Source organism: Stegostoma tigrinum, chromosome 3, assembly GCF_030684315.1.
Source record: "Stegostoma tigrinum isolate sSteTig4 chromosome 3, sSteTig4.hap1, whole genome shotgun sequence".
Classification (NCBI taxonomy): domain Eukaryota; kingdom Metazoa; phylum Chordata; class Chondrichthyes; order Orectolobiformes; family Stegostomatidae; genus Stegostoma; species Stegostoma tigrinum.
This window is the reverse complement of record NC_081356.1, coordinates 132,050,138-132,067,540: the sequence shown is the minus strand read 5'-3', so window position 1 is coordinate 132,067,540 and position 17,403 is coordinate 132,050,138. Positions and strand designations below refer to the sequence as shown.

Below are 17,403 nucleotides of genomic sequence, written 5' to 3'. Positions count from 1 at the left end.
TCTCGGATTCTCCTGCATCTGCAGTTCCCATTATCTCCAATCAGAACCTTCCTTGGCATCAGGCAAGCAAAAGGATATTGGACAGAGTTTGGGAGGCGGTGACATGTTGGTAATGTCACTAAGACTTACAGTTAGAACCTCAGGCTAATGACTTTGGACATGGATTTGAATCTCACCATGCCAGATCACCAAACGTGAAGCTAATTTAAAAAAAAATAAAAAAAGCTCACGACTGGTCATCAATTTACCATTGATAACTGTTGTAAAAATTCATCTGGTTCATCCAATGTCCTTTAGGGAAAGAAACCTGCTGCCCTTACCCAATTGGGTGTACACGTGACTCCAGACCCACAACAATGTGGCTGACACTGAAATAACCAAGCAAGCCACTCAGTTCAAAGGCAGTATGAATGGGCAATAAATGCTGGCTCAGCCGACAACACATACATCCAATGAATCAAAAAAGTAGGTTCTTCAGTAAAACTGGCAGACACAATGTACAGACTGCACTTTTTAAACAAATATAATGTTAAAACTGGCAAGGTCATCTATTATCTCAGTGCAAGTCTTGGCAGTCTGTGCACTCTAGCTTCTCAGTTTCAGCCCCATTAATTTGTCAAGATTTCATTCTGTAGCTATGAAAGTACCTGAGTGCTCCACTGAACAGGCAGGCAATGAAGAGTCCAGGTAAGCCAGGATAATGCTGAAGAATGTCCATGACAAAGTAAAGCACCATCTGAAATTCAAACCAAATTTAACATTGTTCCATCTGATCAAACACACACAACAGCCTGGCAGGAGTCACAGAACACCGACTCCAGAACACCAGCACTGCCCAGTCCTCACCCACAACACCTTCTGGATTCACGATCCCAAACCAAATTACAAACCCTCCTGGCCCCTTGCCACTTCTGTAGATTCGTTAGGCCTTACACTTCAGGGCGCTGCGCATTTATGTTGCCCTGCCCTCCTGATTCTGTCTCTCTCATCACCCTCTGGGAGAAAGATCTTCAATCCTTTAACTCCCATAGATTCTAAGCCTCTATCAAATCTGACCAGTTTTCTCTTCTTGGCAGTGCAGATTCTGCAAAGACATGGGGACATATAACTGGAAAGCTTAAGAAAAGGAAAACAAAGATTTAAAAAATTTATAGTGACATTCCAGGAATCGAGTGGGTGAATGGGATGGACAACAGGCCGAATGGCTCCATCTATGACACACTGGCTGCTTTATACAGCACCTCTCGCAACCTCACGATATCCCAAAGAATTTCATGGTCAATTGGGTATTTTTTGAAGATTGCGGCCACATTGCACACAATAAACCTCCACAAACAGCATGTATTGTAAAGGGAAGATAATATGTCTTTTAAGACTTTTTTTTATTTACCCTTCATTGGCATGTGGGTATTACCAGTTGGACCAGAAATTGTTGCCCATCCCTGATTATGTTTCAGAAGGTGGTAGTGAGCTGCTAATTTTGAATCGCTGCTAGCCGTAGGATATAGGTACACCCACTGTGCTGTTAAGGAGGGAGTTCCAGGATTTGACCCGGTGACACTGAAAGGTACAGCTTCGAGTCAGGAAGGTGACAGAATTGGAAGGGATCCTACAGGTGGTGGTGCTCCATCTGTCTCCCGTCACTGTCCTTCCAAATGACGGAGGTCACAGGTCTGGCAAGTGTAGATTCTTAAGTATTATTAGGCGAGTTCAAAACTAGGAGCCACATGCACACAGTCACTAATAAATCCATCAAAAGAAAGGTTTTCACCCACGTTATGGTTAGAATGAGGAGCTCACTACTGCAGGGAGTGGCTGAGGTGAATAACACAGACGTGTTTAAGAAAAATATGAGGGAGAAGCGACTAGAAGGAAGGATACACTGAATTGTGAAGAGGAGGTTCATGTGCACCTTGAACTAGTTGGATTAAATGACCTGTAAATTTTTTGTAAATCGATGTAATTTGAGATGTCGCAGGGCTATGAAAGGCAGTTACATATATGCAAGTTCTTCCTCTTGCTTTCACGTGGTTTGGCTCTGTTAAAAAAAAACCACAGGCCTTACCTGATCAGAGGCGTTGACATAACCCTGCTGAAGGGGGCCATTTTCTCCATAGCGAGCATACATAACAAGGCCCAAAATGCATCCCATAGCCAGAACTAACTGTTGGCATGGAAACACCACATAGCACGACCTACAGGGATAACAGGAACAAACAAGATCATCCAACACATTTATGCCAACATTCAAACTGTTTTAGCCTAGTTTTTAAAAGTACTGTTCAGTTGGATGCTCTGTAAATTCACTGGGGAGGGAGGTAGACTGACAATTCCTCGGACTCTGCTGCCAGAATCAATCAGCGCTTCCTGTAGATGCGGTGGGCTCTGCAATTAGGGTCTCAGCGGACCTGCTGTATACCTCTTGGGGATTGAAGAGCCTTACTGTGCACATTTGTCTTTCATCGAATGTGACAAGGTCAGCATTTGTTTTCCATCCTTAATTGCCCTCAAACTGAGTTGCTTGCTAGTGCCATGTCAGAGGGCAGTTAAGAGTCAAGCACATTGTTGTGGGTCTCAAGGCAGATGTAGGCCAGACCACATAAGGATAGCAGATTTCCTTTTCTAAATCACAGGTGGGTTTTACAACAACTGATGATCGTTTTGTAGTCACCAGCATACAGACCAGTCTTAAATGCTGCAAAATTTTATTAATTGTCTACAAAGTTCACCAGATGCTGTGTTGGGATTTCCCCAGATCCATAGCCTAGTTCCCTGGGCTACTATCCAGTGACATCACCACAATGCTACTGTCTCTCAGCATAGTGATGCAAGGATTTACTAGACCTAAAACGCACATTTGAGCAGCATCTTTCATTTTGGAAGGGAGAACACAAGAACAGAGTATTATTTATAGGGTACGTTACTGCAACAGGTAATCAGGAAGGGTGATGGAGTGTAGTCTCTTATTTCAAGTATGTTGGAGTGCAAGAGCAGGGAAGTCTTACTGCAACTGTACAAGGTGCTGGTGAGAGTATACCTGGAGTACTAAGAGTGGTTTTGGTTCCATTAGTTAAGGAGAGACATGTTATTTTAGGCAGAGTAGAGAAGATTCACTAGGAAGGTCACTGGTATGGCAGGATTGTCTTACGAGCAAAGGTTAAATCTGGGGCTGTACTCACTGCAGTTTAGAAGAACGAGAGGGGATCTAATTGAAATAGAGGTTTCTTCTACATTATACATTAATGATCTAAGTGAAGGAACCAAGGGCATGCTGGCTAAGTTTGATACAAAGACACATAGAGGGACAGGTAGTATTGAGAATGTGGGGAGGCTGTAGAAGGATTTAGACAGGTTAGGAGAGTGGACACCCTTGAGACAGGGAGAACCCACTCGCAGGTTTAGCAATGCCAGCTTAACACATAGCAATTTGCCCAAAGTAGGGGCCCAGCTTGGTTTGGTTCAATAACTTACAAAATTGCCTGCTGCTCCGTCCGTGAGCTGAGGTAGCGTTGGACTTGTGCTTGGTTCACCCCGTAAAGTGCCAGCATCATGAACACACCGCCAAAGCTCAGAGTCCAGAAAGTGTGACGCTCAAAGGGGTCAGGATTCAGGCTGCAGAAGGAAAGGACACTTCAGCAAAACAAAACAATTAGACTGTATGCTGGACACACACTCTCTGCTAGGTAAGAAAAATCTATCCAATTAGTCCTGCTTCACCTGCTCTTCCCCACAGACCCATGAAATCTGTGCTTCTCAAATATTTGCTGGAATCCTTTTTGAAAGTCCTTATCAAACTTGTTGCCTCTGCAATGTTTCCCAGATTACAAAATTTACCACATGAAAATTGGTCATCACACTTTTAAACCAAGCCCTTTAAATTAGTTTCCTCTGGTTACCACCCTCCCCTGATCATCAGTTCAATGAAGTCACTCCTGTCTTAGATTAATTCTTCAAGTTTTTGAAATTGCTTTAAAAAGATATACTTACTCAATTCCTGAGATCTTGCCGTTGTTTTTGGCAATTCGCCACACTTCGCTGATTCCTCCGGCCTCCTTTGTTCCAATGATGATGACAGCCAGCTGCCCAGAAAACATCACCAGCGTCTGAAACACATCTGTCCAGATTACAGCCTTCAGTCCACCCTGAGGGTCACATGGAGAGGTGCAGTGAACAGCAATGAAACAGGAAAAGCAGCTTCGACACTAACACGGGCACCAGGTGTGGCTCTGCCTTTCATCTGCTCCTTTCAGTCAGACAATTATCCATTCAAATTCGCACTCCAGAGATTTCAGCAGAAAATACTGACTGACACTCGTTACGAGGGAATTTGCTGTGATCTAAATGAATGGGTGGGACAAGATTGAGGGATTGAACGACCTCTGCCTGTTCTTATGCACTGGTCATTATTTATCCCTCAACCTTTAGAACAAAAATGGATTACTGCTCTTTTATTGAACTGTTCTGTGTGCAAGAGCACGCTCCAGAGAAATAACCACATATTGGAGGTGAACATAATACTCAGCAAATGCTTGCGCTGTCAGGACTGTTTGGTTTTCAGTTCAGGGTCTCTACCCACCCTCTGAAAAGCATACTGAGGCAGCACTGGGAAGAGGAGCAGGGATGTTTTCCTTCATGTTTTTGTCAGGAACTTTTGCTTCCACAAAACTGATCGGCTAGTGGGGGTAAACTGAAATTTCAAAACTGATAGCAATAGTTTAAATGAGGCTACAGAGCCACAGAAGCAAATTAAGGAGATGCAAGCCATCTATGATCAAAATCAATGGTAGAACCAAACGAAAACCTGAAGGGACTTTCTCCTGTTCCTACATAATTTACCCTTCATCATTATTTGAAAACAGTTCTGCTGGGTTCGCTCATTGCTGTCCGCGGGATCTTGCTGTGTGCAACAGCCTGCTGTGTTTCCGAGACTGCAGTGGTGACTACAATTCAAAAATGTGTCTCCTGTTTTAGGCAGCATGGGTTGTGAAAGGCTTTGTATAAAGTCAAGACTTTCTTTAAGACAACACTGAATGGAACATTGGAGCTTGCTGACCCATTGATTACTCACCAGTGCTGTGTACAGTGTGCAAACTAACCCCATGGTTAACACTGCTCCCCACAAATCGAAGCCAGTCACTGAAAACATTAAAAAAAATCTTTTAATATTTCAACAGTAAATGTCAGAAGGCCACAGCAAAGCTAACAAGAGAGCCAAAATCAGTACTCTCAAGACGACAAAACTAATGGAATTGTAATCTCTCCATCATTACCATTGTGAGGAAAATAAAATCTGTGTTGCCCTCTGCTGAAAATTCGTCCCGTATCATGCCCACACCCTTCTGCACTCTCCCATCCCCCTCCGCCTCTGGTCCATTCAGACTACCTCAGTCTCCCGTCCTGCTCTGCGTCTCCACCTCAGTCACTGTTACCCCGATCTGCCATTTTCTGCCTTCTATTTTATGGGGTGAGATTTGTATTCTATTCATTAGAAAGCCGCGCAAATCTGTTTGAAGTGCTGGTAAAATCATTTACTGTTGGAAAGTACCTCAATTTTACTTAGGGATCATATTTAACTCCAGCAAGAAGCAAGGTGACACACCGAACACCACCATTTCCTTTTCTCCCCACAAGCTTAACAAAACATTCCTTTAGCATTTCTCCAGTAACACAGCTAATGCAGCACAAAGGGGAAAACTGTGCTGGTGATTCAACACTGTGTTTCAAGGTCAATTACTCCTTCTGTTCATGGCCAACTGATAGGAGGCCTGCTTTTGGGCACATTTCTCTGAAACATTGAAGTACTTTTGTTAAAAAGTGTTACAATGATTTAATCTGAAGTTAAGGAATGAAAGACCATGGATCTAAAACATTCACTACGCTCCCCTGTCTGAAATGCTGACTGTATTTCAGACTTCTCTGTTCTAATTTAACATTTTCATTTCTACAGTATCTTTTGTCGTATGATTTAGTTCAGTTCATCTGCCTTTAATTCCTCAGCACTGATTCGAAACATATAATTACTGTGGGCATAATTTCCGCTGGGCATGTGTAATTTTACAGGACTTGATTAGTCACAGATCACATGCCAGGGATTCAGTGCCTTTTTAAGTGGTTTAGAGCTTTCACTGGGTGCTTAAACAGCCAAGGATTTTAAATTTAAGCTTCAGAGAGCAGGAAATGCAGTTGAACCACAACTTCAGATTCACTATTAAACTGCTTATAATCACTTCATCATTATATGTTTGGAAATAACAATTTGCAAGTCCACGAGAAACTAGTAGGGCAGAAAAGACAATTGCTTTAATTTTCCAAAACTCCCTGGATTCAGGAAGTTCTCATTAGACAGGAAGGTAGCAAATATGACTCCTTTATTCAAATGAAGGAGAAAGACAGAAAGGAGGAAACTAGGAATGAGTCAGCATTATTTCTGTCATAGGGAAGATATTCAAAGGTATTGAAGCGAATGCTGGACATCTGAAATAGAACCATAAAGTGCTGGAGAAGCTCAGCATGTCCGGCAAAATCTGTGCAGAAAGAACAAAGTGAATGCTTTGAGTCAGGTATCACTCCCCTTCAGAAGAGTTATATTGAACTTAAAAAACATCAACTCTTGTTTTTCTCTCCACAGATGCTCCCAGGCCTGCTGAATTTCTCCAGCACTTTCTACTTTCATTAAAGAAATTGTAGCTTAGCTAAATTCAAGGTGATCAAGCACAGCCAATGTGTGAAAGGGAAATCATGCTGAACTAATCCATTAGGAGCTCTTTGAGGAATAACTTGTTACAGATAAAAGGGAACAGTGTACGCACCATGTTTTGATTTCCAGAAGATGTGATAAAACTGCCAACTCCAAGACCATTGTAAAAAAATGAAAGTACATGCAGTGAAGGGGTGGACAGAAGATTAACTGGGTAACAGGATGCAGAGAGTAGGTCTAAATGTTTTTGTTTCAAATTGGCAGGATATAAAGAATAACTACCACAGGCATCTGTGTTGGGATCTCAACTATTCACAATTTATATAAGTGACCTGGACAAAGGAACAGAGGCATGTTTGCCAAATTTATTGATGATGCATAGGTAAGGAAGTGAACTCTGGAGAGGACAGAAGGAGGCTACACGAAGATGCAAATAGTCTAAGTGAATTGGGAAAGACCTGGTAAATGGATTATAATGTAGGAAAATGGGAAATTCTCCATTTTGGTAGGAAGAGCAGAAAAGTAGCATAAAATTTAAATCATGAGAGACACAGATCTGAGATGCAGAGGGTTCCAGGAGTCCTCATGCATGAGCAGCAATAGGCTATGTCTGGACGCACAGCAAGTAATAAGAAACAAATGCACTTGTTTAATATGAAGGGAACTGAATACAAAAGGAGCAGATTATGTTTCAGTCACACAAGACACTGGGGAGACCACATCTGGAGTACTGTGTAGAATACAGGTCTCCTTCTTTAAAGAAGCACGTAAATGCAATGGAAGCAGTTCAGAGAAGGTTTATTAGACTCATACTTGGTATGGCAGGTTGTCTTATGAGGAATGGTTGGACAGTCTAGGTTTACATCAACTGCAGTTTAGAAGAGTAATGGACAATCTGACTGTAACATATAAGGTTCCAAGGGGTCTTGTTAGAGTGGTCTTGTAAGGATGCTTCCGTGTTACTTTTTATTCACTTGTGGGACGTAGGCGTTATTGCCTGGGCCAGCATTTAGTGCCCGCCCCTAGCTGCCCTGAGGAGATAGTGGTGAGCTGCCTTCTTGAACCACTGCTGTTCACTGTGCTGCTGGTAGAGCTGTAAACCAGATACCTAGCCAACTGAGCTGACCGTGATTTCTCAACCTCTCCCCTCACCTGAAGCATGGTGATCCTCAGATTAAGTTTACCATCAGACATCTCTCTTGAATGAGGCAGCAGTCCTATAGTCCTCTGGGACGATGGCAATTTCACCTAGGTAGACTCACAATGCCTGAAGACCAGAAGAAATAGGAAGGGGAGCAGGCCTTTCAGGCCCCTGAGCATGCTTCACTATTCAACAGGATCGTAGTTGATCGGACACTCCTCACATCCACTTTTGCACATTTCCCTGACCGATCAAGAATCTATCTCAGCCTTAAATATACGCAAGGGGTCTGCCCCTACAGCTGTTTGGGAGTTCCAGGACTCACAGCCCTCTAAGATATTCCTCCTCATCTCAGAATAAAGGGTGCCAATTTAAGACTGAGACTCTGCCCTCTGGTCCTGGACTTTCCTATTAGGGGAAACACCCTCTCAACATTTAACCAGTTACACCCCTTAGAATTCCTTGGGGCAGGTTGGGGGAGATCCAAGATTTTAACACAATTAAGGGAATATTTAGAACTAGGGGTTACTGTTTAAATATATGGGGCTGCCATTTAAGACAGATAAGCAAGAATGTTCTCTCTTCCCAAAAGGTGCTGGAAGCAGAGCTTTTGAATGTTTTTAAGGCAGAGTTTGATAGAGTCTTAGTAAGAAAGGGGTTAAGATGCTTTTGGGATGGGTGGGAACTTGGAGGAATCAGACCAGCCACAATTTTATCGAATGGTGAAGGAGATACAAGGGGTTCAGTGACCTATGATCCTAACATGTAAATTTGTACGTTTTGGAGTTCAAATCCCACTGCTGAGCGTTTAATGCAATCAATCGGAAACATTTGGTGGGCTTTAATAATCAAGAAAATAGAGATAATCCATTTTCGCTTGCAGAAGATCAGGAACTAAGTTAGGAGAATTAATACAAAAACTAGAGCGAAGCTCAGGAGAATTTCTTACGACAAAGTGAACCACTTTGTGAATGAACCACCAAACCCTTACTGCTATTGGACCAGAACTCATTAGTTTTAAGCAGGTGCAAATCAGCAATGCTGTGAATGATCGGATCTGGGTTTAAAATCTAGGTTTTTCAATAAGTGCGTCTTCTGAAAATAACTGATTAGTCGTTTTACATTATTATACTGACAGCTGGAAAATCACCTCAGGTCTGAGGGGGTTCAGTCTGCACAGGTGAGTAATGAATGTCTGGATTATTTCAATATACTGTTGTTCCACCTTAACTTACCTGCATTCAATGCCAGTGCAGGTGCATAGAGCACAACACCCATGTAAATCACCTGCAATTAGAAGAGAAGGATTGCTGTTATTATGAAGAAAAGCTTCTCTCACACCATGCAGCTCTGTCAGCTTGAAATCAATCTCACTGTCAGCGACAGCACTACCATCTGCGAGTCATTGTGTTGAAACCCCATGGGAATTAAGTACCTACATTTCCAGACAATAGTGAGGTGCTGTACCGTACATAATAGGGTGACTTAAGATAAACTATTTCCATTGGTTGGAGATTCTAGAACGAGGGGATGCTGTCTAATAAGGGCCAGCCCATTCTAAAGAAAAACACCTCTACAGAAAGGGTGTTAGAGGTTTGGAACTCTCGCCACAAACAGCAGTTGATGCTAGATCAGCTGTTAATTTTAATTCGGAGGTGGATAACTTTTTCTTAAGCAATGGTAAGAAGGGATGCAGGCCAAAGACAGTATGTGGAGTTAGGTCACAGATCAGCCACAATTTCACTGAATGGTACAGCAGGCTTGAGGGGCTGAATGGGCTACTTCTGGTTCCTATGTTTAATTTTTCCCAAGACTGTCAGCCAATAACAATGCTGAACCATAAGCACTGGGAGCATGAGCTCACTGGGCAGTCTTTCATGTGTGACTATATCAAACTTGCCTTCTGGAGGGTGTATGTTATAGGAATTCACATTGCCATCTTGAGACATCAACTTCTCAGAAGGAAGTCAAGACAGTTATCCAAGTTGGATCTCACCCTTTCTAAAACCACAATGTTTTCAACTTGTTTAAGAGTGGGAGAGCTACTGGCAAGGTCAGCGTTTATAGTTCATCTCTAGTTGCCTTGCGGAGAGTGTAGTGAGCTGCCTTCTGTCGGGGAGGTAGTGTCATTACAGTAACGCCATTAGGTTAGTAATCCAGAATGCCAGGCTAATGTTCTGGTCACATGTTCAAATCCCAGCAAGGCACATAGTGAAAATTAAATTCAATTCCAAAATGTTTGGGAATAAAATTGCTTGCCTAATGGCGACTGTGTACCATCTGGTTCACTGATTTTATTTTCTTTATTCATTCATGGGATGAGGGAGTCGCTGACAAGGTAGAATTTATTACCCGCCCCCTAATTGTCCACAGGGCAGTTAAGAGTCTAACACACGGCCGTGCGTCTGGAGTCACATGTAGGCCAGACCGGGTAAGGATGGTTTTTCCTGACGATTGACAATGGATCATGGTCATCATTAGATTCTTAATTCCAGATAATTACTGAATTCAAATTCCACCATCAGCCGTGGTGGGATTCAAACCCGGGTCCTCAGAACGCGATCTGGGTCTGTGGATTAACAGTCCAGTGCTGATACCACTAGGTTATCACCTCCCTGATGTCCTTTAGGGAAGAAAAACTTCCACCCTTATCTGGTCTGGTCTACATGTGACTCCAGACCCAGAGGAATCAGGCTGACTTTTAAATGTGCAAATCAAGATGGGAAATAAATGTTGGCCTATTTAGTTTAAGCCTACATTTTGTGAACAAATAAGAATACAATTGAGAAGATTTGTAGCTCAGGTTGAGGTTCTGGATGTGAGTTTGCTCGCTGAGCTGGAAGGTTTGTTTTCAGACGTTTCGTCACCATTCTAGGTAACATCATCAGTGAGACTCCGGTGAAGCTCTGGTATTATCAATGTGTTTTAGAAGCATGGCATTCCAACCGGAAGTCCATCAACAAACACATTGATTTGGAGCCCATCTACCACCCTCTGAGAAAAAGAACAGGAAATGACATCACCAACACAGGAAATGACATCACCAACCCAAGGAAACCTAAACAGATGAATAGAAAGCGGGACATAACACCAGCGCTTCATCGGAAGCTCACTGATGATGAAACGTCTGAAGACGAGCCTTCCAGCTCAGCAAGCAAACTCACATCAAAAAATACAATTCTTTGTCCCTTAGAATGTAGGTACACCCACAGGGAGACAGAGTTCCTGGATCTTAACGCAGTGACTGTGACGGAATGGCAGTATAGTCCCATGTCAGGGGAGTGTAGTGTTGGTGTTGTTTCCACGCATCTACAAACCTTGCCCTTGAAGGCGGTACAGGTCATAGGTTTGGAAGGTGCTGATGGAAGTGCCTTGGGAAATTACTGCAGTGCAACTCGTGACAATATATAACACTGCCACTGTGCGTTAGTCGTGAAGGACAGGTATCAATCAAGTGGGCTGCTTTGTCCTAAACGTTGTCAAGATCTTGAATGTTATCATCCAGGTAAGTGGGGATTATCCAGGACATTCCTGACTTTGTAAATGGTGGCAGGTTTGGAGAATCAAGAGTTAAGTTTTGAACATAAGAACCAGGAGCAGGAGCAGGCCTTCAAGCTTCTTCACAGCTGATGTTTTTATGGCCTCAGTTCCACTTAAACACCCTCTCACCATAAGCTTTAATTCTTTTATTTTTCAAAAGAATTGCCTACTTTAGCTCTAAAAGCATTCAATGAGGAAATCTCAACTACTTCACTGGGCAGGGAATTCCAGAGATTCACAACCCTTTAGTGAAGAGGTTTCTCCTCAATTCAGTCCTTAATCTGCTCCCCCTTACTTTGAGGCTATTACCTCTTGTTCTAGTTTCACCCACCAGTGGAACCTCCTTGCTTCTACCTTCTCTATTCCCTTCTTAATTTTATATGTTTCAGTAAGACCCCCCTCTCATTCTTCTAAATTTCAATGAATATAATCCCAGTTTATTCAGCCTCTCCTCATAAGCCAATCTTCTTAACTCTGGAAGCAATCTAGTGAATCTCCCCTGTACCTTCTCTTTCAAGTAAGGAGACCAAAATTGCACACAATACTCCAGATGTGGCCTCACCAGCACCCTGTACAGCTGTAGCATAACCTCCCTGCTTTTAAACTCAATCCCTCTAGCAATGAAGGACAAAATTCCATTTGTCTTAATTACCTGTTCTACCTGCAAACCAACCTTCTGCAATTCATGCACAAGGACACCCAGGTCCCTCTGCACAGCAACATGCTGCAATGTTTCACTGTTCAAGTAATAGCCCCTTTACTGTTATTCCTACCCAAATGGATGATTTCACATTTATCAACATGGAATTCCATCTGCCAGACCCCCATCCACTCACCAGTGTAGAACCTGGACGCATTTCTAAAGAACGGCCCATTTCTAAAGAAGGGTCCAGACCCGAAACGTCAGCTTTCCTGCTCCTCCGATGCTGCTCGGCCTGCTGTGTGCTCTACACCTTGTTATCTCAGATTCTCCAGCATCGGCAGTTCCTACTATCGCTGAATCAATCTTAACCCCTTGTTGAAAAACTGGGAGTACTGCGGGCGCCAGACTCGAGGGTATCGGTTTAGGAAGGAGCAACCCACATTGAGGAATGCTGCTCTGTCAGAGGTACAGTACTGAAGGAATGCTTCACTGTCAGTGAAGCTGATTTTCAAGTCCTACGTTAAATAAACATGCTGTACTGTTCTCTCAGACGGGTAGAAAAGATGCCTCAACGCTACCTGAATAGGTGCAGGGATGCTCTTCAAGCATACTACTAAATGTGAATTTCTCAACGAGATCACCAAATGATTACATGGCTATTATCAGGCTGCTCTTTGTGACAGCTTGCTGTGTGCAAATTGGTTGCTTGTTCCAACACTTCAAAAATTACTTTATTGTAATTTTGTAAATCACATGCTGGAAATGTGTTAGTTTTGAGTCCTTATAGCCAATCCAGGAACTACACCAAACAATGTCCACTTGTACGACAGTGGTCAGCTGACAGCACTGTCGGTGGCCAAGAAACACATATTTAAGGCATTTGTCAAAGGAACCAGAGGGAAGTCAGACTGGGCGGGGGGACAGGGAAGTGGGATGAATTGGGTAACTTTCAAAGCGTTGGCACGGACATGAAGGGCTGTACTCTCTGAAATTTTACATGCAGCATGCAAAACATTTTATTAACTAATCAGAATCCAGGGAATATTTAGCTTAACAATTAACTTCTGCAGATTGAAGATAAACCGAGCAGTGATTGCATGGTTAGTTACGGACATTGACTTACTGGCCAGGATGGCACAATCCCACAGCAAAGTGACTGATGAGTTTTTTTTTGGTTTATGTACAAGTTTATGTTTTATTCCCGGCTATTTTAAAGGAAAATTTCATCTGCGCAGCAATGTTGCCTGTATGGTGCATGTTCACATGACCACACAATTACCATGATGCTATCACACAGGTCCCTTTATGATACTATATAAGCAATAAAACCTAAAAGATCCTTTGGTCAAAATACACAGGTCATACACACCTCCGCCCTCACATCACAACCTCCCAACAAAAACAAAGGAAGAATCCCTCTTGTCCTCACATATCACCCCGCTAACCTCCATATCCAACACATCATTCTCTGCCACTTCTGCTAACTACAATCTGATCCCACAACCAAAGAGATATTTCGCTCCCCACCCCTATCTGCCTTTCACAGGGACCGCTTTCTCTGCGACTTCCTCATTTGCTCCACACTCCCCACTAACCCCACCATCCCCGGCACCTCTCCCTGCAACTGCAGGAAGTGCTACACCTGCGCTACACCTTCCCCCTCACCTCCATCCAAGGCACCCATCAAATCTTCCACATTAGACAAGGGTTCACCTGCACATCTGTCAATGTGGTCCATTGCATTCGCTGCTCCCAGTGTGGCCTGTTCTACATCGGTGAGACCAAGCGGACAATTGGAGACCATTTTGTAGAGCATCTGCACTCCATGCGCAACAAACGGCAACAACTTCCGGTTGCCAATCATTTAAACTCCCCCCTCCCACTCCCTGGGTGACATGTCTATCCTGGGCCTCCTCCAGTGTCACAATAACACCAAGCACAAACTGGAGGAGCAGCACCTCATATTCCGCCTTGGAAGCCTAGAACCCAGTGGTCTCAATGTGGATTTTCCCAGTTTCAAAATCTCTCCACCCCCGCCTCATCCCATGTCCAACTGTCCCTCTCATCCCCACCTCCTTGATCTGGCATAATCTGTCCATCTTCTCCCTCACCTATCCACTCCTCCCACCTCACTGACCAATCCACACTACTGCCTACCTGCACTCACCCATCACCATCCCAACTACCTTCCCCAGCCCCACCCCTCCTCTCCTTATTTATTTCAAGGCTCCCTACCCTTCCTTATTTCCAAAGAAGGGTCCCGACCCAAAACGTCAGCTTTCCTGCTCCTCTGATGCTCCCTGGCCTGCTGTGTTCCTCCAGCTCCACACTGTGTTATCTCTGGCCCCAGCATCAGCACTTCTTACTATCTCTGAGTGAATCACACACAATAAAGACAACTTAAGGGAATCATTATTGCAGAGCTATTAACTATCTGGTGGACGAGACTCACCATCTGGAAAATGAAGGTCAATGTCCCGCATAGTCGCGTTGCCTTGTTAAACCGCAGCTCAAGGTACTGGAAGAGAAACACAAACTCTACATTAGGATTCAGGTTAAGGACAACTGGACCCAAAACAGTCGAAGTAGATTTAGAACCAGAAGCCAGAGAGACAGAGAGAATAGAAATACCATTCTTGAATTCCAAACACCTTGCCAAGCATAGCCCAAGTCAGAAGTCTCTGGGTAAAAGTCACACCGGGGACCGGAGCACTCGTGGTAATACGCAGGAACTGCTGCACTGCTAGAGATCTCCGGATGAGCTATTAAACTCAGGCCACAACCTACTCCCATAGCCCTTTATTTGACAGAATGTGGACATTTGTTAGCAATGTTAGAACATTTTGCTATTCAATGGAGTATTTTGATAGGCCATTTCAGAGGAGTTAAAAATCAACCAGATTGTTGTGTGTCTGGAGTCACACATAGGCCAATTTGGGCCAAGAGTACAAGAGCAGGGATGGTTTGTTACAGACTTGCAGGGTCTTGGTGAGCCTATACCTGGAGTACTAGGTGCGGTTTTGGTCTCATTTTCTAAGAAAGGACGTTCTGGTTGAGGACCGAGTGCAATTGAGCTTTACCAGGCTGAGAATGACAGGACTGATATATGAATGAGATTGGATTGGTTAAGACAATTTTTTTTTATTCACTGTGGGACATGGGGGGGGGGGGGCGGCATTAGCTGGGTCAGCATTTTATTGCCCGTCCCTAGTTGCCCTTGAGAAGGGGTGGTGAGCTGGTGCCTTGAATCACTGCCATCCACCTGCAGTGGACAGGCACAATGCCATTTGGGAAGAAATTCCAGGATTTTGATTCAGTGTCGGTGAACTATTTCTAGGTCAGGGTGATGAGCGACTTGGAGGGGACTTGAAGGGGTGGTGTTCCTGGCACTATCCAGGCAAGTGGGGAGCATTCCATCACACTCCTGACTTATGCCTTGTGGACAGGCTTTGGGGCATCAGGAGGTGAATTCCTCACCATAGTATTCCTAGCCTCTTCCCACTATGTTTGTGTGGTGAGTCCAATTGAGTTTCCAATCGATGACAACGCCCAAGATGTTGATAGCAGAACATTCAGTGATGGTAACACGATTCAATGTCAAAGGGCGGTGGTTAAATTGTCTCTTACTGGTGATGGTCATAGCCTGGCATTTGTGTTGCTCAAATTTGTCAGCCCAAGCCTGAATGTTGTCCAGATCTTGTTGTGTTTTAACATGGACTGCTTCAGTGCCTGAGGTGTTGTGAATGGTGTTGAACACCGCGCAATCATTGGCGCACATCCCCACTTATGGGAACTCCTGCAAAGATGTCCTGGAACTGAGATGGCTGACCTCCAATAACCACTGCCATTTTCTTACGTGCCAGGTATGACTCTAACCAGCAGAGAGTTTGCCCTATTACCAATTGTTTTCAATTTTGCTAGGGCTCCTTAATGTCACACTCAGTCAAATGCAGCCTTCATTTTAAGGGCTGTCACCCTCATCTTACCTCTGGAATTCAGTTCTCGTGTCCATGTTTGAACCAAGGTTGTAAAGAGGTCAGGAGCTGAGTGGCCATGGCAGAACCCAAACTGGGTGTCAGTAAGCAGGTTATTGCTTGATAGCATTGTTGATAACACCTTCCAGCACTTTACTGATGACCATGAGTCAATAAATGAGGGAGTAATCGGCTAGGTTGGATATTCACTGGCGTTTAGAACAGCAGGAGGATTGTGGGGGGGGTGGGGGGGGCGGGGGGGGGGGGGGAGGTGGGGGTGCTGGAAGGAGATCTCAGTGAAACCTTAAAAATTCTAACATGTCATGACAGGGGTTAAATGCAGGAAATGTGCTCCCATTGATCTGGGGAGGGTCAAATCAGGCATCAGATACAGGATAGGGCATTTAAAACTGAGAAGAAGGGAAATGTCTTCACCCAGAGAGAGTGGTGAACCTGTGGAATTCTCTGCCACAGAAAGCGGTTGAAGCCAAAACATTGAATATTTGGAAGGAGTTAGATATAGTTCTTAGGGCTAAAGGGATCAAAACTGTACAGAAAGAAAGCAACTACAAATCACGGAGTTGGAGGATCAGCCATTGTCATCCTGAACAGCAGAGTGGACTTCAAGGGGAAAATGGCCTACTCCTGCTACTTTCTATTACAGCAATTTCTCATCTAAACAAGTGAACCAGATGGGGATTTACATCAATCGAACAAAGTTTCATTCTCTGCGCTTTGTTCATAGAATGAGCGTTTTGATGGCTTGGTCAGCATTCAGTGCCCATCCCTAATTTCACTGAAGCAGGTTGGGAACAGCCACCTCTTGAATCGTTGAAGTCATCAGTGCGTACATATACCCCACAACAGTTGGGAAGGGAGTTCCAGGATTCTGATGCAGCAACATTGAAGCAATGGCTTTAATGCTTTGAGTCTGGGTGTTGTGTGGTTTGAAAGGGTGTAGGTGGTCATAACCCCAAGCATCAGCTGCCCTTGCTCTCCTAGGTGTCAGAGATCACGGTTCTGGAAGATGCTGATGGAGCCTTGCAAGATGGAGAAGGTGCACACTGCCGCCACTGTCCATCGACAAAGCAGTGTCTATTGATCAATACTTTGTCCTGGATGGTGTTGAGTTTGAATGCTATTGGATTGCAGCAGCCAGACAAGTTGGGGATTGGAGGTAAGTTTCTCACTACAGAATACCAAACCTTTGAGTTGCTATTGTAACCTCTGTATTTATATAGCTAATTTAGTTCAGAATTTTTGGTCAAGGATACCTCCAGAATATTGATAGTCAGGCTTCCAGTGATGGTAATGCCATTGAATATTAAGGGTTGGTGGTCAGATTCTCTATTGTTGGCAACGATTATTGCTTAGTACTTGCACAGTGCATCTGTTATTTGTCACTTGT

General features: G+C 43.8%; 1 protein-coding gene across 11 annotated transcripts in view; it reads right to left on the bottom strand.

Moving 5' to 3' along the window:
• slc5a6a (solute carrier family 5 member 6a) overlaps nt 1-17,403 on the bottom strand; it is a 58,195-nt gene that overhangs the window by 20,485 nt on the left and 20,307 nt on the right. For all 11 annotated transcript variants that reach the window (XM_059644918.1, XM_048528064.2, XM_048528066.2 and 8 more), the window contains 7 exons: nt 14,474-14,539; nt 9,074-9,125; nt 5,069-5,136; nt 3,988-4,142; nt 3,472-3,612; nt 2,066-2,195; nt 648-736 (listed from right to left, as the gene is read on the bottom strand). In XM_059644918.1, the coding sequence (XP_059500901.1) occupies nt 648-736; nt 2,066-2,195; nt 3,472-3,612; nt 3,988-4,142; nt 5,069-5,136; nt 9,074-9,125; nt 14,474-14,539 (701 nt within the window). The remainder of the gene's footprint in view (nt 1-647; nt 737-2,065; nt 2,196-3,471; nt 3,613-3,987; nt 4,143-5,068; nt 5,137-9,073; nt 9,126-14,473; nt 14,540-17,403) is intronic.